This window comes from Malaclemys terrapin, chromosome 11, assembly GCF_027887155.1.
Source record: "Malaclemys terrapin pileata isolate rMalTer1 chromosome 11, rMalTer1.hap1, whole genome shotgun sequence".
Taxonomy (NCBI): domain Eukaryota; kingdom Metazoa; phylum Chordata; order Testudines; family Emydidae; genus Malaclemys; species Malaclemys terrapin.
In genome coordinates, this window is record NC_071515.1 from 53317036 (window position 1) to 53344869 (window position 27834).

At 41.5% G+C, this 27834-nt stretch overlaps 1 protein-coding gene across 3 annotated transcripts; it reads left to right on the forward strand.

Moving 5' to 3' along the window:
* Positions 1-599: 599 nt before the first annotated feature.
* NMI (N-myc and STAT interactor) lies at positions 600-23928 on the forward strand. Of its 3 annotated transcripts, none has more exons than XM_054044500.1 (10): positions 600-790; positions 13887-13937; positions 15624-15701; positions 15866-16024; positions 18334-18441; positions 19541-19703; positions 20795-20901; positions 21023-21212; positions 21838-21944; positions 22925-23928. In XM_054044500.1, exons 1-10 carry the CDS (start codon positions 785-787, stop codon positions 23123-23125), a joined length of 1170 nt encoding a protein of 389 aa, XP_053900475.1. In that variant the 5' UTR covers positions 600-784; the 3' UTR covers positions 23126-23928. The 3 variants fall into 3 exon arrangements, with proteins under 3 accessions (XP_053900475.1, XP_053900477.1, XP_053900476.1); XM_054044502.1 differs by lacking the exon at positions 600-790 and adding an exon at positions 3474-3497; XM_054044501.1 differs by lacking the exon at positions 600-790 and adding an exon at positions 8054-8172.
* Positions 23929-27834: the final 3906 nt, after the last annotated feature.

Genomic DNA, 27834 nt, shown 5'->3' on the forward strand with positions numbered 1-27834 from the left:
CCTTGTGTTAATCTAACTCTGTAGTGTAGACCAGGGCTCAGAAAGGGAAAATTTCCTTAACATAGAGGTCATGCAAAGAGTGGCTCAGAATAGACAGGGATGTCAGAGTTTTGTACATGCCCTAAGCAATGTCTGATGGCACAGGAAGGATTCAAATTCAGTCAAAGATCGGGTCATATAATTCTGCCTCTCCCTGTTTCACTATAGAGCTTCTCTTAGCACTTTTCCCAGTTCCCCTTCTGACAGATAAGGCAATTTCCTGCCTTGGGAGACCTTACTGAATTAAGTTTAAGTATCTTTTGGGTCCATTGTATTAAATGAAAAACTATGTATTATTGTGGGCTAGGATTGCATGTAACCTCAAGTCTCGGGGCAGAGACAAAGGGAGGGAGAGATGTGATATAAGGCTGGGAGTACAAAGGACTAATGTGAATATTAAAAATGTGCTGGACAAGAAGGGACAATAAGTGTGAAGTGGATTTCCTGGGAATTCCCTGCAGAGTAGTTAAAAATTACCCAACTCTGGTTATACAAAAACCCAGCCTTTTGAAGCCATGCTCTGAGGAGAGGGTCTTTGTCTGGTGATTACCTGTTACCAAAGGCCAAGATCAAAGGCCTGAGCTGTATAAAGAAATGGCTGCTCTGCCCAGCCTTTGTTCTGGTTCTGAGACAGTTATGAACTGGTGACCACAAGGAAAACCAAGTGGTTTGAAGGATTTTGAAGGACTGACACCTACCAGATCCTGAGGCTGGAGATGGGGTGAGCTCTGGTGAGCTTTTTAGCATGCGGGTCAGTTATTTTATTGTTCAAATATGTTTTCTCTGTCATTCTTTCACCTTAAGAAGAAATGTGCTTGCTTATAACTTATAATTGCGGGCAATTATGCTGTTCCTAGCCTCTGGAGAGAAAGCAAAGTGCAGACACTGGCCTGTTTAGGCAGACTGGCTTGCTGGGAATATCACAGTGTATGCATGGAACTGTGTAGCCTGCAAAAACCCAGTCAGGAGGGAGAGAGAGAGAGATGCTAGTATCGACCCAAGACAGGCAATGGCTGAGGAGCCTAGATTGGGTGCCCTTGGTGGACCACAAGGAGGGAATACAGACAAAGTTACCCTGAACTGTGAGATCACTCCAGCCTGGCTTCCTGCTGCAGATTTTAAGGGACTGTACACATATGCTTCTAGCCTGAACTCCCAGTGAAGTAAATAGGGTTCTGAGCACTTGGCAGCTCATCAGATCAGTACAGAGACAGAGAAATCTAGTAAAGTGAACAGTGTTGAATGAATCATTCTTCCTTGGAAGGTAAATTTCACATAAATCTCACTTCTTGAATATTACTCCATGCTGAACATAATCCCACAGACTGATGCAAGACAGTTGTTGCCAACCCACTGGGAAAAAGAATTACTGGAAATGTTTATAGAAACAGATTCAATTTTTTTAAAAACTTAAATAAATAATCTTGGGCTGAGAATAACCCGGGAGGCGCGGGTCCAGACATGCTGCTCTGAGTGGCATGGTAAGGGGCAGAAAGTCCTGGGGGCAGTCAGGGGACGGGGGGGGGGTTGGATGGAGCAGAGGTTCAGGGAAGGCAGGGGATGGGGAACAGCGGGGATTGGATAGGGGTGGGGTCCCAGGGGCAGTTAGGGGCAGGGGTCCTGGGAGGGGGCGGTCAGGGGACAAGGAGTGGGGGGCGGTTGGATGGGTGGAGTGTTCTGAGGGCGGCAGTCAGGGGGTGGAAAGTGGGAGAGGTCGGATAGGGGTTGGGGGCCAGGCTGTTTGTGGTGCACAGCCTTCCCTACCCAGCCCTCCATACAGTTTCGCACCCTGATGTGGCCCTTGGGCCAAATAGTTTGCCCACCTCTGCTCTAGAACTCTGCAAGGTAGCAGGATTCTTGCAGCCTGAGCCTGAACATCTACACCGCAATTAAACAGCCCTGCATGCTGTAGCCCCACAAGTCCCAGGCAGCTGGCCTGGGTTAGGCGCCGGTGTCTGATTGCAGTATAGACAGGCTTCTTCTTGAATGGGTCAGGGGAAAAGAGAGAAACTAGAGAGAAAGAACAACCTGTGATACATGCTTAGAGACCAGAGTCTAGGTTCTGTGACTTGTGGTCTGTCAAAAGGGTCAAGAAGAAAAAGAAAAACTGGAGAGAAAAGCTGTGCTCTCTAGAAATGCAAGTTCTCACTTTTGTGTTGTAACTGGCCCAAAAGGATACCTGTGTAGACTATGGACGTTGGAGTCTACAGTTGTGGAGTTTAAGACTAGCTAAGATATGCATGTCATTTTTAAAATCTAATTTTCTCTTTTCTTGCTACACTTTGCTTTTAATGAAACCAAATGAGTCTTACATGTTTTTGGGGGCAAAAAGGACTGTGTTATATTTCTGAAGGGAAACAGCTTCCTGACTTCTTGTGAGAGGCAATTGGGAGAAAACTGAACCTATCATGGAGCACTTGGTTGAGACACTATCCTAAGAAGTACTTCCTGGACAATGGGTGCAGTCAGCAGAGGCACAAGGAAATCCTGCTGACTATAATATTTGGCAGGAGCAGGAGACCAAAAGCAAATATTTTTATAATTATAGCTTTAGAATCCTATAATTCAGGATTCAAAAGGCAATGCATGCACTTCAGAGTTCTAAATTAAGTACATTGACTGCTGTATCCCCGTAACTGCAGGCTGGGGACAACACAGTTCAGCGGTAGGTTTTTTAACTTGTAAATTCAAACAACAAGCAAATTCTCTCCATTTGGCAAGAAAGACAAAAGCAAAAGCAACCTCTGGGTTGGAGCTCATTTTAAAAAAAATTATGGATATTTATATGCACATTAGATGTAGCTCTTGAGCTCACTGCAATTTGCTAATGCAGCCCCCAGTGTGTGTTTTGGTGTTACTGCTAAAATTTGTTCTTCCATCTAGAAACTAAATAACTAATACTAAGAAACTACGGAAACTTTCTGTGGAAACAATGTTTCTTTGTGTGGCTCAGGGAGTGGTCTGATTTGTAGCCAAAGAACCAGGATTTGGCTCAAATGAAATATTGCATCTCTTAAATTCTATTTACTTCATTGTTTTCTTTCTAGTAGTTGTGCTGGGGCTGCTGGACTAACTCACAGTAGTTCCACACAGTAATGTTCCGGGACCTTAGTCAGAATGGAACTGAAACATTCCAAAACTGTTAGGACATATTTCAGAAGCTGTCATAACTAAAAGGGAAGGGTAACAGCCCTCCTGTGTACAATACTATAATCCCTCCTGGCCAGAGACACCAAAATCCTTTTACCTGTAAAGGATTAAGAAGCTCAGGTAACCTGGCTGACACCTGACCCAAAGGACCAATAAGGGGACAAGATACTTTCAAATCTTGGTGGGGGGAAGGCTTTTGTTTGTGCTCTTTGTTTTGGGGGTTGTTCGCTCTTGGGACTAAGAGGGACCAGACATCAATCCATGCTCCCCAAATCTTTCTGAACAAGTCTTTCTCATATTTCAAACTTGTAAGTAACAGCCAGGCAAGGCATGTTAGTTTTATCTTTGTTTTCTCAACTTGTAAATATTTCTTTTGCTAGAGTGTTTAACTCTGTTTGCTGTACTTTGAACCTAAGGCTAGAGGGGGTTCCTCTGGGCTCTTTAAGTTTGATTACCCTGTAAAGTTATTTTCCATCCTGATTTTACAGAGATGATTTTTACCTTTCTTTCTTTAATTAAAAGCCTTCTTTTAAAGAACCTGATTGATTTTTCCTTGTTTTAAGATTCAAGGGGTTGGATCTGGACTCACCAGGAACTGGTGAGGGAAAGGAGGGGGGATGGTTAAATTCTCCTTGTGTTAAGATCCAAGGGTTTGGATCGGTGTTCAGCAGGAAATTGGTGAAGAAGTCTCTCAAGGCTATCCAGGGAAGGGAATTAGCACTTGGGAGTGGTGGCAGCAAAACCAGATCTAAGCTGGTAGTTAAGCTTAGAAATTTTCATGCAGGCCCCCACATCTGTACCCTAAAGTTCAGAGTGGGGAAGGAGCCTTGACAGAAGCTTTCCTGTAAATAATGCAAATCAGTATTGACTGTTTAAGTCATAACCATTTTGGGGTGGAAAATGGATCCTTCCAATCATGCTTTGTATTATAGGAGAGAGGTATTTGGCACCTAAGTACAGTTAGATTCTCCCACTCAGATATATTTGTCTGGTCTGACAAGAATTAAAGTGAAAAAAGGATAAATTGAAGATGAATATCAGAAAACTTTACTTCTCCAAAACTGCCCTGGGATCTTTAATTACTGTTGTGATGGGTTCCCCCCAGGGTGCCACCTGGAACTGGGGTACCACTGAGCCCTCTGACTCACCAGCCTGGGCTCCCTCTCACACTGTGCTGCTGTGACAAGCTACAGACATGCTTCCGGTCTTACACTTCCATCAGCATCCACACAGATAGAGATACACCCAGCTGCAGTTACATGCAGGCTCTCTGACCAGCCACTGTATGTGAACCAACAATAGGGAGGCTACAGCCAAAATCACTCCCAGCTTTCCAGCCTAGTACCCCAGAGCAGTACTGTCCTGCCCTGGTCCAAACCCCAACCTGTATGAATTTATTATCCAGTTCACCTCCCCCCCCCATGTGGAGAGGAATATACAACAGTCCCTCTGAGCTAAGATACCCACACACATCACACCAAAATCACTGATTCGGATAAAGCAAAAACAAGTTTATTAACTACAAAAGATATATTTTAAGTGATTATAAGTGATAGCAAACAGATCAAAGCAGATTACCTAGTAAATAAACAAAAATGCAAGATAAACTTAATATTCTAGATTGCTAATTCATATCCAATCTGATTTTCACCCTAATTGATGGTACAGGCAGGCTACAGATTTTTAAGGGGCAAGGTGCACTTGCTTTACAGCTTAGAATCCCCAGGTCTTTTATACACAGGCTAGAAATCCCTTTAGCCTGGGTCCAGCATTTCCCCCAGTTCAGTCTTTATTCCCCAGGAGTCTCCTTGTGTGGGGAGTGAAGAACAACAGATGATGTCACTCCCTGCCTTATATAGCTTTAGCATACGGCAGGAACCCTTTGTTTCAAAACTTGGTTCCCGGACTGGTTTATGGAAAAATACAGACATCCCAAGATGGAATCCAGAATCATGTGGCCTGGTCATGTCCTTGCAGTGTTATAGCAGCCATTGCTTACAGACTGGCCAAAATGCCCATAGGAAGGTTAAACTATTCCACAGTTCATTGTCTTTGCTGATGGGCCCTCAGCCACATCTGCCTTCTTCATTGTTGTACCTGAAAGGCTGGTTGTGGGTGTTTTCCAGAGTAAGCCCATTTGAGATACAGATCCCTAAGCAATATTCATAACTTCAGATACAAAAATGATACATGCATACAGATAAGATAATCATATTCAGCAAATCATAACTTTTTCAATGACACCTCATGACTTATCTTGTACAAAATGCATCATAATTATGCCATAATCCTATCATAATAATATCCCTGTGAAAATATGGGGTGCAGTGTTACAACAGTGATCCAGATCCTGAGCTGTGGTTAAGCTGTACTGGGCACAGCTCAGTGGCGGGGGGTGGGAGCTGAGTGCAAAGGTCCTTTTAAGCACTTATAAGCACCTTTGAGCCCGCGACCCCTAATCCTGGGGCTGTCCAGCAACAGGAAGGGACAACATTCATCTGAAATATCGAATATGTCTTTTCCACCTCTAATTTTTAGATATATCAAGAGGGTTCATCATGCTGAAGAACCAATTCACCATCAATCCAGGCTTGTCAGGGAAATTTTCAGATTTTCATAAGTCTTTGTATCTAAGCTACATGTTATCACCTCCTCACTCTTCCCTTTATCTACGTAAGGTTCTTTCCAGAGTCACACATACCTGCTCCATTTACAATTTACAAGTTATATTTTCAAAAGAGTGGATTGACTATGCACTACGGGTTAAATCCACTCACTATGCACAGAGCTCAGGTAAACATTCTTTGTGCAGGGAATTACACGGGACTTGGGGGAAAGAATCTACTCCCACTCTATGGGGTAGGGTGGGGGGCATGCAGCCTCTCTCACAGCCACGTGCCATGGCCCTAGAATACTTGCTGCAACCCTAGCAGGTCACTCTCCCATTAATGCTCCTTTTCAATATATGCTAACTACTTATGCTAAAAAAAATCTCTTTTACCTTGCATTTTGCTGTGATGCTGGGAGTACCTTTCCCAGCTGTGAGGAAGAGCTCTGTGTGCAAAGATGCCAATTTTCTTCTTTCTGGGGGGTGCTCCACTCCTATTCTGCCCTGAGGCCCCACCCTCCTCCTGCCTCTCCCCAACCCTCCCCCCAGTGCCTCCTGCCCACTGGTGCCACCAAACAGCTTTTTGGTGGGGCCCGCCGAGCAGCTGATCGCTGGGTGGCTGGTGGGTGCTGAGTCCTGGAGCACCCATGGAGTTCGTGCCTATGTCTGTGGATCAAAAGCTTGTTTCTCTCACCAACAGAAGCTGGTCCAATGAAAGATATTATATCACCCACCTTAACTCTCTAATATCCTGGGACCAACACGGCTACAACTACACTGCATACCTCTTTGCTGTGTGGCAATTAGCTCTGCAAAGCCATGGACCTTCTATTGGATTGCTCCATTCCCAGTCTACTCCCAATCTTAGGGCTCGTGTATACACCTCTATCCCGATATAATGTGACCCGATAGAATACAAATTTGGATATAACGCGGTAAAGCAGTGTTCCGGGGGGTGGGGTGGGGGGGCGGGGAGCGGGGCTGCGCAATCCAGTGGATCAAAGCAAGTTCGATATAACGCGGTTTCACCTATAACGTAGTAAGATTTTTTGGCTCCCGAGGACAGCGTTATATCGGGGTAGAGGTGTACTACAGATTATGTCAGCATAATTTATGTCATTCAGGGGTGTGAATAAGTATCCCCCTCCCCCAAGCAACGTAAGTTACACTGACCTAAGTGCCAGTGTGGACAGTGTACCTCAGCAGAGCTTCTCCCACTGATGCTATCACCTCTGGCAGAGGTGGTTTTATTATGCCAACGGGAAAACTCTCTCATGTTGGCACAGAGCATCTAGAAGCAGGGGCGGATTAGCCACTGGGCCAACATGGCCCGTGCCGGGGGCCCTGGCCAATTGGGGGCACCCCTGCACCCCAACCCACTCTGCCCACCTGGCGCTTCTGCCAGGGAGTGGGGTTGGGACGCTGGGGCTTGCTCCGCTCCGCCTGCCTGGTGCTCCTGCCAGGGAGTGGGGTCAGGGCACAGGGTCTTGTCCCGCTCCCTGGCAGAAGTGCCAGGCAGGCTAAGCAAGCCCCTGCACCCCGACCCCACTCCCTGACAGAAGCGCCGGGTGGGCAGAGCAGGTTGGGGCGCAGGCATGCCAATTTTTCCACCCCCCCAATTGGCCGGGTGCCCTGGGCATGGGTCACGTTGGCACGGTGGCTAATCCACCACTGCTTCTAGTGTATGGTAGTCCTTCCTTACGTCCTGCAATATGCTAGTGTGGAAACGGAGCAGGAATCCAGATGGGGGAGAGGTGCTAGAAGGGACCACCTGAGGGGCAGCAGCACCGGGAAGTATTCTGGAGTGCTGGATCCAGGTGGATAACATACAGAGCTGGGCTGGCAGGAGCTCTGATGCCCATAACATGGGAGCAGGGTGCCTTACAGTGCCAGCGCTGGATGAGAGCCAGCATGGCTGGAAAAGGGAGCCGACCCCATAAGGTGCGGCGTCTGCCCGCAGGACGCCTGTGCACTGGCTGGGTAAAACAGGGCCACCCCGACCACAGCGGCTGGTTCCCACTGGAGTCTGTTTCCGGAGCGCGGCACAAGGTTCCCCGGGGCTGGGCAGAGAGTAATTTTCCAGCGCGCCGGGGAAGGGAAGCCGCTGCCCGAGGGGTGGGAACGCTGACGGCTGAGAGCCCAGCCCCTGCAATCCCCCTGCGCTGGTGCGCTGGGGCTGGGCGGAGGGGAGGCGTCATTGCGGGCAGGCTGCCCTGCAAACACCTCCCTACGACGTCATTGCCGGGAAGTGGAGACCAGCTGCGGCCGCTAGTGCTGCTGCCTGCTCGCCAGCTACTCCACGGGCCCGGGGGCTGGAGCGCGCCGGGGGACCCGATCCACGCACAGCAGCGCCTGTCTTGCCGCCCCCCACCCCTGTAAGTGCAGCCTGGGCGGGCACGCTGCTCCGCGCCGCAGCCGCCCCCTCCCTAGCCCCCGGCCTCCGCTCCGAAAGCGAAACTGAAAGTCAGCGCGCAGTGTGATGGCAGCCGGGAGCCGGGACTCTGCCGGTGCTGGCAGAGCGGGCAGGGGGCTGCAGCGCGTACCCTGTCTGCTTTGGGTTCCCTTAAAGAGCTGGGTCTTCATGGGCCAGGCAGCGGCTAAGGCCAGGGAAGGATGCGAGCGCAAATTCCAAGCTAGCTTCGTAAGGGCGGGTTGTAAAGGTGCATGCACACCAGGGACTGGGTGTGATGCTGTCGCTCTGAAAAACACCTCTTGGTTATTGACCGAACACGGAACACACATGATGGTAAATAATCACAGTCACCAAGGTTTTAAAGAGTAGGTATAAAGAGATTTTGGTGGCTTGTAAAGTGCAAAGGATGAATATAAACAAATAACACAAGTATGTAGAGACAAAATTAGAAAGGCCAAGACACAAAACGAGATTAAACCAGCTAGAGACATAAAGGGTAACAAGAAAACATTCTACAACTACATTAGAAGCAAGAGGAAGACCAAGGACAGGATAGGTTTATTACTCAATGAGGGGGAAAAAACAGTAACAGAAAATGTGGAAATGGCAGAGGTGCTTAATGATTTCTTTGTTTCGTTTTTCACCAAGAAGGTTGGTGGTGATTGGACGTCTAACATAATGAATGCCAATGAAAATGAGGTAGGATCAGAGGCTAAAACAGGGAAAGAACAAGCTAAAAATTACTTGGACAAATTAGATGTCTTCAAGTCACCAGGGCCTGATGGAAATGCATCCAAGAATACTCAAGGAGCTGACTGAGGAGATATTTGAGCCATTAGCGTTTATCTTTGAAAAGTCATGGAAGATGGGAGAGATTCCAGAAGACTGGAAAAGGACAAATATAGTGCCAAATCTATAAAAAGGGAAATAAAGACAACCCGGGGAATTACAGACCAGTCAGCTTGACTTTTTTACCCAGAAAGATAATGAGCAAATTATTAAGCAACCAATTTGCAAACATCTAGAAGATAATAAGGTGATAAGTAACAGTCAGCATGGATTTGTCAAGAACAAATCATGTCAAACCAACCTGATAGCTTTCTTTGACAGGGTAACAAGCCTTGTGGATAGAAGGGCAGCGGTAGATGTGGTATATCTTGATTTTAGTAAAGCTTTTGATACTGTCTCGCATGACTGTCTCATAAACAAACTAGGGAAATACAACCTAGATGGAGCTGCTATAAGGTGAGTGCAAAACTGGTTGGAAAACTGTTCAGAGAGATTTCAGAGTAGCAGCCGTGTTAGTCTGTATCCGCAAAAAGAACAGGAGTACTTGTGGCACCTTAGAGACTAACAAATTTATTAGAGCATAAGCTTTCGTGGACTACAGCCCACTTCTTCGGATGCATATAGAATGGAACATATATTGAGGAGAGATATATATACACACATACAGAGAGCATGAACAGGTGGGAGTTGTCTTGTAAGTTGTCTGTTCATGCTCTCTGTATGTGTGTATATATATCTCTCCTCAATATATGTTCCATTCTATATGCATCCGAAGAAGTGGGCTGTAGTCCACGAAAGCTTATGCTCTAATAAATTTGTTAGTCTCTAAGGTGCAACAAGTACTCCGGTTCTTTGTTCAGAGAGAGTAGTTATCAGTGGTTCACAGTCATGCTGGAAGGGCATAATGAGTGGGGTCCAGCAGGGATCAGTTCTGGGACCAGTTCTGTTCAATATCTTCATCAATGATTTAGATAATGGCATACAGAGTACGCTTAAGTTTGTGGATGATACCAAGCAGGGAGGGGTTGCAAGTGCTTTGGAGGATAGGATTAAAATTCAAAATGATCTGGACAAACTGGAGAAATGGTCTGAAGTAAATAGCATGAAATTCAATAAGGACAAATGCAAAGTACTCCACTTAGGAAGGAACAATCAGTTGCACACATGCAAAATGGGAAATGCCTAGGAAGGAGTACTGTGGAAAGGGATCTGGGGGGTCAGAGTGGACCACAAACTAAATATGAGTTAACAGTGTAAAACTGTTGCAAAAAAAGCGATTAGCAGGAGCCTTGTAAGCAAGACACAAGAAGTAATTCTTCCGCTCTACTCTGTGCTGATTAGGCCTCAACTGGAGTATTGTGCCAGGTTTGGATGCCACATTTCAGGAAAGATGTGGAGAAATTGGAGAAAGTCCAGAGAAGAGCAGCAAAAATGATTAAAGGTCTAGAAAACATGATCTATGAGGGAAGATTGAAAAAACTGGGTTTGTTTAGTCTGGAAAAGAGAAGACTGAGGGGACATGATAAATGTTCAAGTACATAAAAGGTTGTTATACAAGGAGGAGGGAGAAAAATTGTTCTTCTTAACCACTGAGGATAGGACAAGAAGCAATGGGCTTAAATTGCAGCCAGGGAGGTTTAGGTTGGACATTAGGAAAAGTTAAGCGCTGGAATAAATTGCCTAGGGAGGTTGTGGAATCTCCATCATTGGAGGTTTTTAAGAGCAGGTTAGCCAAACACATGTCAGGAATGGTCTAGATAACACTGCTCTACAGCCAAAATGCTTCTGAAATAAATGTAGTCAAACTTTACTAATTTTGGGTCACTAAGAACGAAAATGATGCTAAAATTGTTGATTGGTTCTAGTTTTCAAGATATGCTATTGGGTTAGTATATACGACTCTTGACTTGGGAATGGCAGAGGATAAGTGAGTTATAAAGGGAAGGGATCTCAATTTAAACCAGAAATGACTAAAATACATCTTTGACTGGATCTATGAATAAATCTATGACTGGGTTTGGACAGTACTTGCTTTTTAGGCAAAACAATGAATGATGCAATCTGAAGCTGGTATTGCGTCATACATGATATGAATTGCATCATGTTATTCCTAGAAGTCATGGATGATGCAATCATAACGAAGCTTACATCACTCTGCTGAACAAATTGCCCTATATTAGCTCTAGAAATCATACAATGTCGTGCTCTTATTTGTCAGTGTTTGATTTTGCAAAGGGACACATTTCTGTTTGGCCAAAGTGAGCAGAGATGCCTCGTACTTGTGTGAACAGTGCAGATAACTTCTGCTATGTTTGTGGTGAAGTGACTTTTGCATCACAAAAGCGCAGTATAACCACTATGGTTAAGAAAGCCTATCACCTTTATTTTGGCTGCAACATTGGAGATCAGGACAAGATGTGGGCCCCACACATATGCTGCAACACTTGTGCAACAAATCTTCGCCAGTGGTTGAACAGGAAAAGGAAATCTATGCCTTTTGCAGTGCCAATGATTTGGAGAGAGCCAACAGATCATGCCAGCAATTGTTACTTCTGCATGGTGCCTCCAGTTGGGAAAGGTGTGTCAAAGAAGAAAAAGTGGACTGTGCATTATCCAAACATTCCATCAGCTATACGCCCAGTACCCCACGGAGAAGGACTGCCGGTTCCTGATGCACCAGAATCATTCTCACTTGAGTCAGAAGAGGAAGAGGATGAAACTTCTGGTTCTGAACCATCAATGTCACAGGACCCACATTTTCTCCCATCCTCCTCCTCTGAACCACACCTCATAACACAAGGTGAACTGAATGACCTTGTCAGGGATTTGGAACTACCCAAGAGTAAGGCAGAGCTGTTGGGCTCCAGACTACAGCAGTGGAATCTTCATCATTGGAGATTTTTAAGAGTGGGTTAGACAAATACCTGTCAGGGATGGTCTAGATCAATGGTGGGCAGCCTGTGGGCTGCACGTGGCCAGTCAGGGTAATCTCATGGCAGGCCACAAGACAGTTTATTTACATTGATCGTCTGCAGACGATCAGCTGCCCGCAGTTCCCAGTGGCCATGGTTCACCGTTCCTGGCCAATGGCACCTGCAGGAAGTGGCGCGAGCCGCAGGGACATGCTGGCCGCCGCTTTCCACAGCTCCCATTGGCCGGGAATGGCGAACCGTGGCCACGCCAGCGGGCGGTCAATGTAAACACTGTCTCGCGGCCCACCAGCAGATTACCCTGACAGGCCACGGATTGCCCACCGCTGGTCTAGATAATTCTTAGTCCTGCCATGACTGTAGGGGAATGGACTAGATGACCTCTCGAGGTCCCTTCCAGTCCTATGATTGTATGATTATTTGGTATGTTACATATAGCAGATTTTTATGTGGATAATATTATTACTGTTATTTCTTTTGAATGGCACTCGAAGTGTTCTAGGTGCTTTCCAAGCAGAAGCAGTGGTGCTAACTTGTGATTTTATCGCAAGGCTTACAGAAGTTTTACTGTATGCCCCACCTCCTAGAGACAAGTGAATGTGTGAGAATTGCAGATTTCATTAAAATAAAACCAGAAAAAGCTGTGCAACTTTCTAGCCCTCCTGGTTGCAGAGAAAAGCTTAAAAATATAACCCAAGTATGCTTGAAAGCTTGGAAACCAGAAATCACATAAAACTAACCCTTTTTTGGGAAAAAATCTGATAATCATGAGGCACGTTTAAAATGTTATTTGGAACACTTGGGGTTGGCAATACTGCAGAAGGGAAGGTGTGGTCCTGACACAACAAGATAAACATATAAAAATTAACACCACCCTGATCCTGCTAATGCACTACTTGCATGTAATTAAGCAAGTGCATACAATATTTGAAAGCTAAGGGGACAACTCTGAAAACGTTTGTAGCCCCCGCTCTGCCCTGTCCTGACATCACATGTGCACAAGTGGATCCTTGCTCTTATATGGAACTTCACTACCTCCAGGATAAACTTTTTCCAGTGTGTTTCAATATGAACATCCTCGTATTATTGTAATACTAAATATAATAGAACACTGGCCTTATAACTCATAATGAAGTATGTTATTTTTATCTTTGTTTCTATTTTATGAAATAATAAACAATCTTTATACTGAAAAAAATCTAATTAGCTGTATATTTATCTAGGATGCTGCTATTCTGGTAAAATAATTATTTTTAAAATCATCATACTTTGTGTTATATAGGGAAATAACCAAGAGATGGTTTTATTCATTGTCTCAGTTTCCTCATCTCTAACATACTTAAGTGCTTTACTTCCCTCACAAGATTGTTGTGATTAGTTAACATTATTGTGAAAACAAGTCCTGCCATGATAAAAAATTATTTTCTCTAACATTGATTCTTTGATGTACTATAATGGGATATGACATCAGCATCAGTGCCTGCATTCAATACAATCACAAGTATTATGTGGAATCCTGATCCTAATTGGGGCATCTAGCTGCAATTGCAATACAAATAATACATTCAAAAGGAAAGGCCGTTATCCATTTTTGTTCAAAAATTTCCAATTGACACTAATAAGAATTCTATTCATGGATCAGATTTCCAATATGAGCCTCGGTTAAGTTAGTTTGCAGTTTTATTGCATTAATGTTAATTTCCTCAAGACTAAATCAAACTTCAGTGTAAGCATGAGATGTGCAGATTATTTCCATAAATCCCAGACCTGCAAAGATTTATGCACATGCTTAACTTTATGCAGTATGCATAAAGTTAAACACATGCTTAAGTGTTTGCCGTATCAAAGCCTTAAGTTGTGCACTGTAGAAATCTTGGCATGTCTTGCTCTCAGGTTATTATACTATCCTGTATATTCTACATATTGTGAAAGTGGTGTATTGTTTCTATTTCCTCAGGGTTCAATGGATTTAACAAGTCAACCATGTTCCTTAAAAGATGACTCTATTGTAAGTATTTTCTGTTGTGCCATGCTGTAAGAATCTATTTGAAAAAGAGATCTCTAAATGGAGATGTTTAGCTGGTGCTGTAAGATATTTTTCAGTAATAAATAGGCATTTTTTTTTTCTGAACAGTTTCCAATTATAGCCTGTATCTCCTTTCTCTCTCTCTTTTCCTATCACACTTAAAAAAAGAAAAAAAAAAACGAGACGGGACAAAGCACTGGAAAATATTTTGTAGAAAATATTTTGTGGAATATCCAGCTTGGCATGGAAACTGACTCGATTACCTAATAGGTCTTTTCTATGCCTAAATTTTATGATTCACATTCCAGTTTTACGTAATCTTAAGTGAAACAAGAGGGATTTTTCTGCAGGTCTTTCTGGAATTTTTCTCTTTCAGAATATTGCAACCAGAAATAAAATGGAGCAAGAAGGGTTTTTCCTTCATTTCTGGTGCTCAGCCAGCTACAAGTTTTCTCTGTATGTGAACTTCTGCATTCTAATTTTTAAATTCTGAAATACTTTTTGATCCTATTTTTCTCTCCCTATGTTATTCTTGGCAATCTAATCATCTAAGGTCCTGCTCCTGCAAAGACTTCTACACCTATAACTAGGCTTGGAGGGATTAGAATTTTGTTGGTAAATGTCAATTTCACTGTTCACACACAAAAATTTCCATCAATAATAATTGAAATTTACAAATAGGCAAGGTAAGGAAAATGTTGCCCAAGTAATGATTTAAACTTTTGTATTAGGCTTGTTACAAATGGACTAGCGAAATGAATAGTAAAAACAAGTATGATTTGTTGATTGAAGGACATTTGCTTTGTATATTTTGATGCGATTATGACAAATTGTGTTTTAACAATTATAAAGCTTTAACTTTTTGAATCTCAATAGATGCTAGCATTAGTTATCTTACTCCCCCATAATTTCCCACAACTGTGAAAATTTAAATTGATAAAAATGCTTAAAAATAAACATTGATATTATCCATTGAAATTATTTAAAAAAAAAAATCAAATTCTGCCAAGGCTATCTATATAACTTTATACACTGTGAGTAAACCATTGACCTCAGTTGACCACACTGATCTTAGTTCTTTTTGGAAGAACATGGGGCAGCATGCCTCCATGGTGTGTCAGAACTATTAGCCCTAGTTTGCAGTTGGATAATAGTTCCAATTAGGTCCCCATGTTTAATGACCAAAATCCATTTTCTGAGATTTATATCCTTTCCAACCACAACAGTAGTTCAGTGATTTCTGTCTAACTGTCAAGACTTATTGAAGTGAAAGAGTAAAAATGAGAAACTCATTGTTATAGTGCATCTGTTATACTTCTGCATGAAAATACTGGAAATATCTAATTCAGCATGTCTCTATCAGATTTGCCTAATCAGCACTTTCTCCCCATCACCCACCTGGACTGGCAGAGTTGCAGAGAAGCAGCAAAAGGCTCTCAGTCAAGAACTGGACTGTCATGTCACTGATTAACTAATAACTACAGTGGCAAAATATTTCAAACTAGTGCAAAGTGTTATTCTTTTCAGTTTACTAGTATAGTTTGAACACTGCTTGTCTGATTTGTACAGATAACGATTTAACAAGTGAATGTAGTCTCTCTAGCATGACATATATTGTGATATTATAGAGTGAAAAAAATAGTACTGTGAGTTTTCTTGTCTTTCTAGAATCTGAAAGTTACTGACCATTCTGGTGCACAGATAGATGAGATTGACAATCTTAAAGAAGAACTAGAAAAATGGAAGGTGCGTATGAACTGTACAGCTCTTAGGTTTCCACTGAAGCCAGCAGCAGCATGCATGTGTCCAAAAGAAAAAAATTGCCCAAAGATTGCTTTTAAACCGACTTTACAATGTTTTGTTTGCTCTAATGAAAATATACTAAAGTACTTGTTGTTTTCAATGTCAAGGAAAGATTGGAAAAAGCTGAAAAACAAAAAGATGAGCTCCTTCTTTTGAAACTAAGTGCTGATGGAAAGAGAGACCAGACACAAGATGAGCTGAGAAAGCTAATGGATTTAGAAGAGGAGCAATGTAAGGAGAGCATGATAAAAAAGGAAAACCAGGAGGTAATAAGAGAATTTACCCATAGCTATCAACATTTGGAGAAGAGCTGTAGAAGTGTTCCTTGTAGGTTGGAGTACTTTCCCCTTTCAATCCAAACAGCGCCATCAGAGCTACATTTTGTAGGGCCAGAATATTTAGCACATCATTTTATAAAAAAAAACAGAAGTTACACGATTTAAAAAAAAAAAAAAAATCTTGCAGTAATTATTTGAAAGAATGCATGCAAAGCTAAGACTTTCTACATCACAGGTAAAAAGTGATGGCTAACAGAATTTGCCTTCACCTGGTCCAAGGCTCCCACTGACAGCACAGTCTTACAATTTACTAAAGTCCACATTGTGTTGAGTTGGGTCATTCAATTGCGCTATCAAATTACATAAAGAACACTTTAAAACAAAACTTCCTAATAAAACTCCTCGTAAAAGCTTAGAGCATTCAGGAGAGTTAGTCATTTCTACATAAATGTAGAGAGCTTGCAACCTGAGAAAGTTTGCAGCTAACATAGCTGCATAAAAACACAAAAGTTTACTTACCAAGGATGGCAAAGTTATTCTCTGCTTCCTTTTAGAATGAGTTGGTAATTGTCCTTGGAGTATGTAATCTAGGCATTTGGAACATGAGTGATAGGCAGTGAACTCTTCCTAGACTGTCAGGGGCTGATGGTTGTGGCTTATGTGGGAGAGAGATTTGCAGTACAGTTTTAGATTTGACCTATGAGCTGTAGCTCAGAGGCTATTATCTCAATATCCCAAGGTATTTTTAATAATGATTTTCATGTAGATGATGTTCAAGCCAATAAATAATGGATTTAATTTGTTTTGCTGGTACATTAATTTACAGAGAACTTCAGACATAGTAGAAGAATGTAAGTAGCCAAATATATAAAATTCAAGCCCCTTGTCCTCGTGTTCGTGACTCTACACGGTTTTGCCTCATTCTACATCTCTGTTGTTACTTCCCCGTTATGTTCCTCCCAGTCCTCTTACTTCACTGTGCCCTTTTTCTTTTTTCTACTCAGCTTTGTGCTTGTAACTTGTTGCTACACCTGGAATACCCTGTCCTTATCCTACAGGTGCTGTCTCTGTCCTCTTTCAGATCCCTCCTGAAAACCCGCTATTTCAAGCAATCCTTTCTTTCTCTTATTAATAACCTATATCCTCTCTGCATTGTCATCATTCTGTGTCTTGTCTTATCTTATTTGGAGCCTAATCCTGAAAACACTTTACATATGTGAGTAACTTTACAAATGTACGTACTCCCAGCCAAAGTCAATCGGATTATTCATTGGTAAAGTCACTTAGATGCACAAGCATTTGCAGAATCAGGCTCTAAACCCCAAATCCTCTGCTGTACTCATTCTGCTCTTTGGGATGTTCTCAGAGAGCTACTGTGGCGCTCTGATCATGGATTCATAGATTTTAAAGTCAGAAGGCACCATTATGATCACCTAGTCTGACCTGCACAACACTGGGGCATAGACTCTTACCGTGTAATTTCTACATCAAACCCATAACTTTTGTTTTCACCATCCCTGGTAGATATTAGAGCAGTCTGGGAACTGATGTAAATGCCATGAGCTGATAATGGCGCTAAAGGACCCACCCACTAGTTCTGGATAACTGGAGCTCATCACTTCTGCCATGTCCCCTTTCTAATCCTGATGTGTTCCCTATGCAGGGCACCACAAGACAGCTAGCATGGGAGCTGGTTACATTGGCTGTATACCCACTCAGGATTCCCCTACACCTAGGAAATCCAGAGCTGTGGAAATGCAGCTGTTTCTGCTTCTCTTTTACCTCTTGAGTGGCATAAAGGGAGTGGAGTGGGAGGGGGCCAAGAACTGGCCCTCAGTTTGTAAACTCTTCAGGACAGGGAATATAGATTATCTAGGACCCCATCCTGCACACGAATAATTTAATGCACACAATTAATTTCATTGAACTCAACGAGGCTGTTCACATATATAAATCCCTCTTGTGTATATGAAAGTTCAGGGCCTAACTGTGTAAAGTGCAGTGTAAGTTTATGGTGGTATGTAAATGTTTCAGAAATCTTACTTTTCTTATTTAAGTTGAATGGAGCTGTTCCTTGGACAGCAAACTTACCTACTGGATAGTAATTTGTACCATTGCTTTAATCTATCTCATAATTGTTCGTGCCATTGATGGTTGCGTGGTTGGTTATTTTTAGCAAAAGATTAAAAACGGAAATTCATTTTCCAATGTCTAGTGCCTACTACTTTTTACTGAAATACAGAATTTGACTCTTCTACATATTATGCATTATATATGTATATATTTGTAATCTGCAGAGAAATCTTACTGTAGTAAAGCAGCAAAATTTTGAGCTGCGGAGGGAGATTCAGAAGCTCAAAGATGACCTTGCAGCAAAGAGTTCAAAGCTTTCACAGGATTTTCGGGTAATTGCTATTTGAAATATTTACAATATAGCTTTCAAATGGATACATTTTACTTCTGAATTTCTACACTCTACAGGCCAGATCATCAGTTTTGTAAATCAGTGTAGCTCCATTGACTTCAGTATGAAATTCAGCTATTGCTTTCCTTCTCATTCTCTATCTGGCAAAGTTAATAAATGCACTTGACAGTGAGGGGGAAAATGGAAATATAAAACTGGGAGATACAAGAAAGATCAGTACATGTTTTAATGGAAAAATTTGAAAGAAAAAAGTGCGTAACAGGTTCATGAGTTCATATTTTATATCTCTGTCAGAAAGGGGAGTCAAAAGAAAAGGGACTTGTCCATTACCAGAAAAAAAACAAAAAAACAAAACATGATTGTCACTTTCATTTTCCGAAATTGCATGTAGCCTAATTTTGATCTCACTTGTAGCATGCAAATCATTTGAAGTCAATGGAGTTATATTGGTATAATATGGGTGAGTTCAGAATCAGAACTCTCTTTTGGCTACACTGCTGCAAATGTCATGAAACACTGTAAATTCATGTTTATTTTACTAAGTTAATAACGTGCAAGGCAATTTTAGCAGGCCTTCTATTACCAAAGAGCTACAGTCAATGTAGCACAAATAGTAACCATAAACTGCTTTGTGATATCGGCTTATGCACAATGTTTTGTACTTCCTTTGGTGTTAAAAGTTCTACACATCAAAGCTCTGATCCTGCAGGTAGAATCCCTATTTACTTCAACTGGAGTTTTAGTACCTAAGGACAAGTTTGGGCTCAAAGTTTATTGGGGAGGAAAAGTAAAAGCTTACAGACCAAACTCCTTAGGGGGACATAGGATCCAAGAGAGGTTGGGGAATCTCCATCACTGGAAGTTTGTAAGAACAGGATAGACACACACCTGTCAGGGATGGTCTAGGTTTACTTGGTCCTGCTTCAGTCCAGTTACATCAGTGGTGAATTCAGCCCTACTATATATTAGCCTTAAAAAAATTACTGCAGAGTGAGGCAAGATGCATACTGTACATTTTTTCAGTTGCTTAATAAATTATTTAAACTTTGTCATTTCCTGTCTTGGTTCTACAATATTAGATTAAAAGAGAGATACCGAAAAAGAAAATGAAGTTTACTAGGATGGAAAATGCTGAGAGTGACAACACATTTTTGAATACTTGCTGCCTTTTTCACATAGCTGCAAAAATTCCATTCAGATTGCAGCAAAGACAAGCTCTTCTCACTTTTGAAGAGGAGGATGGTATGGTCCATATTTTAAATATAACTATTAATGTATTTCATGTTAACAGCAAGGGATATGGGGTTAAACAACAATTTATTTGATCACCAGCAGGGCTAACTAGCCTGGGTTTCCAGGGCTGGAGGGGGAACCTGCTTACAGTGAGTAAGAGCACCAGAATCTGGCTCTCAGCCTTAATGCAAACATTTTCATGGTATCACAAATAAAGTTGAAGACAATATTGAGACAATCAGTTAATAACTCCCACTTTCTCTACATTCAGAGCCCAATTCTGCACTCACTCAGATGAGTGCACAGAGTTAGACAACTGCACCTTGTGAGAGGAGAATTTTGCCAACTATGTTAACATCAGCTCTAGTCCAATTAAACTCAGCTGACAGGTGTTCACAGAATACCAGCAGTCGACCCTCAGTTACATAGATCCTACCTCACAGAGGGATGAGGCCTGATCTGTAGCCCATGGAGATCAATGCAAGTCTTTCTGCAGACTTCAGTGGGCTTTGGATCAGTCAATGTTATCTTTCACAACATTAATGTACAGACTTATAGTCAATATTAGTAAATCCTTGCCAATTGATATAGGGCAGTTTTCCCTACATCAGCCTCTTCCAGACACAGCTGTACCCCATTAAAATGCAGGCAACCCGAGCCTGCAGTGGCGTTGGAGGTTGGAACTTAGTTGATCCAGATTTAAATTAAACCGAATAGTTTGTTTGCAAACTAGTAAATAAAATTTCACATAAAGCAAGAGCCTGCCTTATTTCTCAATTAACTCTTAGCTGGAATCAAAATGTTTCTTATTGGTAGCGATTTAGCCATAATATTGTATATAGGGATAGCATCTTTCATACTGATGATCCTAAAATACTGTACTAGTGATGCACGTTGCATACAGTGGTGAGATTTTAAAAAGGTATTTAAACACCTAACGAAGCTGATAGGTGCCTAGTGGGATTTTCAAAAGCACTTAGGCACCTCACTCCCATTTATTTCACTTTTGGTGATGCAAAAGAGATTTTTGGCTAAGGGCAGTAGGGAATACTTTTCGTTAGTGTAAAGCTATCTGAAAATCTTCTTAATTTCCCTTGCAGTTGCCCAGAAACTGATAAGAAGAGGTAATCATACTGTGAGCCTGGATAATGAAAAGATAGAGTTGAAAGCAATGCCAGTTACACTAGAAACAGGAGTCAAATTTGAGGTAATTGACAAGTCAATATAAAAAATTTTGAGATGCTTCAAGAATATGTACTTTTGTTTTCAAAAACTGTATCGAACAGGTACTGTAGCACATAAAGAAAATAAAGTATATTTTTTGTTAGCTCCATGTAACAATTTCTGGAGAGAAGATCAATGTTTCTGAAGTACCACATCTACCAATACCTGATGAGTGGATCAGAGACAAAATAGAACTGAATTTCTACAAATCCAAACAAGGAGGAGGAGAAGTAAAGGATGTGAGATATGACAGAAGGTCTCGCACAGCCATTGTTACATTCCTCAAACCTGGAGGTATTTTATATGACATAGTTTTAGCTAAAGTTACAGGGCCTGATTCTGCACTCATCTGTATTGTTTTTACCCTGATGGACCTGCACGGACTTCACCTGAATTATTCCTTATTTATTCCACTGTAAATGAGAAGACTCAGGGCCATAGTTCTTTAAATACAGCTGTGTTTAATCACATTCCTTTTGGATCAAATATGAATTCATACACAGCTTGTAAGCTTTGATATTTCCCCCCTCACATTACAGTATTCAAAACTTCTTCTGCCTTTACGTTACTGGACTTCATTTTACAGGAAAGAGAAAAGTGGGAAAATATACTTGTCATGTCATGCCATTGGAAGTTACCCAGATTCTCAGCTGGTGTCAATGTGTGAAACTCCACTAAAATCAGTGGATCTGCATTAATTTACATCAGCTGTAGATTTGGTCCATAAACTTTAGTGGACAATTAATTAACATCTGTTTTGTCATAAAAGTCAATTACAATTTTGAAATAGTAAACTTTACAAAATTGTATTTCGTTTCTAACTATATACTAAAAGGATTGGTCTTGTTTCTGATGTGCTTACAAAATACACCTTAGATAGCATTAATTTTATTTTCCACTTTTGAATTTTTTGTTCTAGTTGCTGACAACTGTGTGAGATGTACAAAGCATCCTTTCTGCATAAATGAAAAGCGCTTTATGCTTTCTGTTTCCCCAAGCATAGAAAAGCACTTGGAAAAATTTCAGGTAAATTAATCCTATTGACACTACATCCTAAAACAGCAAATAATCTGTGCTCGGGGGGCGTGGATTGTGATCAGAATCTTCCCCTCAGGTCACGGAATGGCAGGAAAACTGCTGTATTCTCAGAACAGCTGTTTCTGCCTCATTTTAGGTGGGTATACAAGAGCTTGCTGGTGAATTCACATTGCTGTACATCTACCAATCTGGCCCTAGGCTCCTCTGGGACACAGGAGCTGTGAGCTTTACAGATTGTGGGGAGTGTTCACTCCTTGCAGAGAGTCCCCCATAGCCTGTTCCTCTGTTGATGATCTTATGACCTACAATATGAGGGTTGTAATTCACTCAGAAATTACACACAAATGATTTTTTGATCATGTGTCACAGCAGTAACCAGTGTTGGGTCTGTGCTACAGTCAGGGCAGAGATAGGGTTCCATCAGGTATTTTATGGCTTAATTGTTCTCATTTAAGTTGCACACAATTGATGAATCGGTGTTCATATCATAAAAGCACCACTAAATCTAGCATTAATTTAATCCCTCATTACCTGTGCTGTGGCTAATGGGTATATTATACCAACATTCCCAATTAAACTAAAAGCACCCAAAAAAGTTTTACAAACGGTAAATCCTCTCTGCAAAACCCCACAGTTCATGTATATCAGTGGATTCTCAGTAAGCTATTTTTCTCTGCATAAAGTTTTATCCATCTACCTATGAGGTTAGAAATGATTTCTCTATTCCCATATTTGTAATATGCACTCCAGTGTGTATTGGCCTACTTTGGCCCAGATGCAAATATCCAGGATTGTTTGACTCTATAGAATTCAAACTTCCCACTGATTTTAGTACTAGACCAACACCATAGTAGAAATCCTAAAATGAAAGGCAAGGTTGTAGCGATATCTTCACATTGACATTTTTAACTGTGCAACCTATCAATTCCTGAAACTGGACTTACAATGTGTGTTTTCCTCCTTACCAGATATTTTCTGGGATTTCCAAGAGGACCATACTGTTGTCAGGAATCCAAGAGGTTGAGGAGGATGAGGAGAGCATGCAGGACATGATTGAAATTCATTTTCAGAAGCCTAGCAATGGCGGCGGGGAAATCGAGAACATCAGCTATGTAGCAACAGGAACCAAACTAGCCTATTTTGAGGAAGACACTGAGAATGTGCCATGAAGTGTTACAGCTGGGACTTTCACTTTGCCCAGTGTGACATAGTATAATGGAAAAATGTTGCAGACTTTGTCTTTTTAATATCTGTGCTTTTTAATCTTCAAAATTTACACTTGAAAAGAAGAACTGCCTGCCTTTCCTTCCTTTCATCTGCATAATGCCAAGACTCTTAGGGAATGTCTACACAGCCGTTAAACACCTGCGACTGGCTTGGATCAACTGACTCAAGCTCAGGGGGCTTGGGCTGCAAGGCTATAAAATTGCGATGTAGATGTTCAGGCTCAGGCTGGAGTCCAGACTCTGGGACCCCGCAAGGTGGGAGGGTCCCAGAGCCTGAACATCTACATCGCAATTTTAAAGCCCCACAGCCCTGAGTCAGCTGACCCAGCCTAGCCTCATGTATTTAACTGCTGTGTAGACATGCCTTTATGGTCTTGAGAGCACAGCTATGTGAAACCCACTGGTTCTGGCTTGTAGAGATTCCTTGTAAAGTTCTACAACAAATATTACACAAAGCCAAGATCTCAGTGCAAAGCTCACCTGAAACCTTAGAGTTTGCTTAATGTACGTGGGTCCACCAAACCCCTAAATCCCTCACCAACACCTGAAACTTGATCAAGGTTGCTTTCTGCAGAGGAAAAAAATTCTGTGCGCATGCAGTGGCACAGAATTCCGCCAGGAGTAGAAGTTCATCACAGCACCTGGCCCATGGAGCCAGGTTAGGACAGAGTGGTGCACACAGGGCTGCTGGGGGATCACAGACTAGGGTTCAGAATGGCTAGTGGGGAGGGCAGACTGGGGGGGGGGGAGGGGGGCGCTAGTGGGCTCCAGAGCTAGGGGCTGACAGCGTTGAGCCAGGGGTTGAATGGGAGTGGGGGGTGCATAGCCACATGAGGACGGAGGCTGCAGGGACCCATCAGGATGGAGGGATGCGGGGACAGGGGCAGATGTGCCTGATTGAATGGGAGAGGCTTGTGATCAGCCAGAATCTGCATGGGGGAGGCTCCCTAACAATCCTGCCCCCTCCCCCACCAAAAAAAAAAAACTCCCACCCACACCCAACAACCCTCCAGGTTCACTCCAGGCTCCTTTCCTCTCCCTCAGCTCCTCCGTTACTCCTGAAACTCCCAAGCTTTTGCACTGCTTCTGATGGGTGCAGGAAATACAGTTCTGTATTGTAATTTAAATGAATTACTCAAAATTCTGTATTAATATGCCTAGTAAGGAATCTATTTGTCCAAAAAAAATATTACCAGAATCTTTGTTTGTTTGTTTGTATTGTTACAGACATTCTTACTGACATATTTTGAAATAAATTACCAAAATAATTGAAACTGGCATTATATTGTATTATTTTGACAAATAAAATATGAAGAATTGCCAAATTTTAAAATATTGTGTGCAGAATTTTTAATTGTTTGGCACAGAATTCCCCCAGGTGTATAATCTCCACTGCTATTGGCATATTGATACCTCTTCTGGGGCCTGATCCAACACCTACTGAACTCTTTAGTGAGTTAATATGAGGTCTCTCTCTAGGAAGGATGTATTATTTATGAGAGGTCTTTTTCTTGATTATTTGCATCTACAGTTACACTATTCCTCTTATACCTGTTATTTTGTCTCATTTAAACACATACAGATACTAGCTAAGAACTTAGGTGTTTCTTAAAACTATGTAAAACAGATTATTATTTTGTAACCATACTAGAGCAACCATCTGGTTACAAACACCTTGTTTGAGGATTTTATTTTGTGTAATCACGGCCATAGCCCTCTTTCTGAGGGCAGCAGTAAATGGATGGAGATGGACAATTGGAAAAGGGGCATATGGAAGGCAGCACAGATTTCATTTGTGTCCCTTGAACCAGGGACAAAAGGCAGAATTTATTGTCTTCATTCACATCTTAAATTATATTAAAAGTTTTTTTAACTGAATTGGACTTGCAAAAGGAGGGAGTCTCCTCTCTTCCCAAAGGGGGATTTCTTGCCTTTCTGCCTTTTTCCTTCTCCACCCTTGTGGGGCTGGAATGATTTGGCAGTCTGTCATATGGCAGCAGAAAACTAATGTCACTTAACATGGAGGGAGGCATTCATGTGAATATCATTATTTTCATGATATAAAAGACCTCACTGTACAAAAGGGATTTTGTATTATACCTTATGTAGGAAGACATTGAAAAATATACATCAGACATTGATTGTAACTATTATATACAAAAAGTCAGATTTAGATTACATTAGATTAACAAATGACTTTTTGTTTTCTATATACAACCATGTATTTTGTTGTTCAAGTACTGTCAAAGTTGTTTTTGTTTTCCTTCTGCTTAGAACAAAGAAAGTAAATGTATGCGGTTACAGCTCTCTAACTGTTTGATGTGTGGAAAAAGCTTACATTGATTACACTAAATAACAAACATGAAATGCATAATAAATAAAGGCATGTGAAACTATGGAATGAATGGGAGAATTGTGTACTTAGCAATTAGCTTTAAAAAGTCTTGATATTTTGAGCAGATGCTCTAAACTGCACAGAGAAAAAAAAGTGCATGAAGATCAACAGCATAAATCCTATCATTGAAAAGCATTGAGATGTAAAACCTGAAGAATGAAGGTTTTAATGGAAATTCTGACAAAAGTTTAACCATAGCAGGACTAGTGAAAAGTTGCAGATAAAAGTAACAAAGTAAAATCAAGAAGAGTTTTAAGTAATACATCTTAAGAACCAGGTAGTATTTGTGAATTTCTCAATCTATTGGATTATTCAGTTTAAAAGTGCAAAGTAGTGATTTTATATAAAGGACAACTGGAGATCAATTTCAAACAAAAAATAAGACCTTTTTCAGAAACAGTAATTTTTTATATTTCTTTCAATTAGGTGATATTTCTTTCAATTACCACCAATTTAGGTTGGGGGGGGGTTGTCTGTAAGCAAGGACAGGTCTGTCTCCCAAGATCTGTGAGAGTACAACCTATCCTGAAAGATGATCCTTTACTCTCACAGATCTTGGGAGACAAACCTGTCCTCGCTTACAGACAATCCCCCAACCTAAAGCAAATACTCACCAGCAACCACACATCACTGAACAAAAACACTGACCCAGGAACCCATCCTTGTAACAAAGCCCGATGCCAACTCTGTCCACATATCTATTCAAGTGACACCATCATAGGAACTAATCACATCAGCGGCTCGTTCACCTACACATCTACCAATGTGATATATGCCATCATGTGCCAGCAATGCCCCTCTGCCATGTACATTGGCCAACCCGGACAGTCTCTATGGCAAAAGAATTAATGGACACAAATCTGACATCAGGAATCATAATACTCAAAAACCAGTGGGAGAACACTTTAACCTGTCTGGCCATTCAATGACAGACCTGCGGGTCACTATCTTACAACAGAAAAACTTCAAAAACAGACTCCAACAAGAGACTGCTGAGCTGGAATTGATATGCAAACTAGATACAATCAACTCAGGATTGAATAAGGACTGGGAATGGCTGAGCCATTACAAACATTGAATCTATCTCCCCTTGTAAGTATTCTCACACTTCTTATCAAACTGTCTGTACTGGGCTAGCTTGATTATCACTTCAAAAAAAATGTTTCTCTTACTTAATCGGCCTCTCAGAGTTGGTAAGATAACTCCCACCTGTTCATGCTCTCTGTATGTGTGTATATATATATATATATATCTCCTCAATATATGTTTCACTCTATATGCATCCGAAGAAGTGGGCAGTAGCCCACGAAAGCTTATGCTCTAATAAATTTGTTAGTCTCTAAGGTGCCACAAGTACTCCTGTTCTTTGTGTGGAAAGAAACCACCTCCTGCTGTGTTCAGGGAAACAAGAATTTGTGTATTTCTGGTAAATAAACAGAAATACCTGACTCCATGGTCAGTTTCTCCTAATGGGAACAACCCATGACCCCCCAAACTGGCTAAATGCTCTGGTCAAAAGAGGTAACAATACCTTCAAACCTTGATTCCACACTGCTGTACATGAACACTAAGGATCCCATGGCACTTGTCAGATTTGCCACATTCCTCACAGTAATGCTGTTTGCTAGTAGATTGCCAACTGTCTGTTCTGAGGTGGCTGCCTTTCAGTGGTGTTCTATGTATGCATCCATATATACATGACATTCTGTGATTATAACCTCGGTACAATGTTATGGAACTAAAGTTGCTCCAATGTAAAAATCAAACACTATTGCTTGTTACCTTTTTTATTTTACTGCAGTAAAACTGAGAAGAGAACTGAACAGGAGAGGCACCCTAACCTTCCTGTTTCTGTGTCATCCATGCCAAAAAAACAGAACCAATACATATACTGTTTTCCTTTCATTTAAAAAAAGAAAACCACAGCAGAACTAGATAATTGATATCACAAATGAAAAATAACTATAAAATGAGGACAATTATTTCTCCTTTCCATTGTAAGGGACTTTGAGAGCTATGGATCAAAAGCATTATATACGAGCTATGAAGTATTCTAATTATTTCTTTAGAAAATTGTTTTATCATTCTGCACTGCAAAGGAGCTGCGAGGAGGAATCATCATAAGAAATCTGATGTGTGATTGCCAAAGGTCTTGCCACTCTGGAAGCACTTAATCTCTCTCTGTGTGAGGCTTTACCATAGCACCCAGCACTATAGTGTCTAAGGGCTTGTCTACACAGGGAAGCTACTGCAAAAT

Coding starts and splice junctions, on each gene's coding strand:
- NMI (XM_054044500.1), top strand. Junction 19,704..20,794: donor CACTTTTGAAGAGGAGGATG/GTATGGTCCATA, acceptor TTTCCCTTGCAG/TTGCCCAGAAACTGATAAGA. Junction 21,945..22,924: donor AGCACTTGGAAAAATTTCAG/GTAAATTAATCC, acceptor CCTCCTTACCAG/ATATTTTCTGGGATTTCCAA.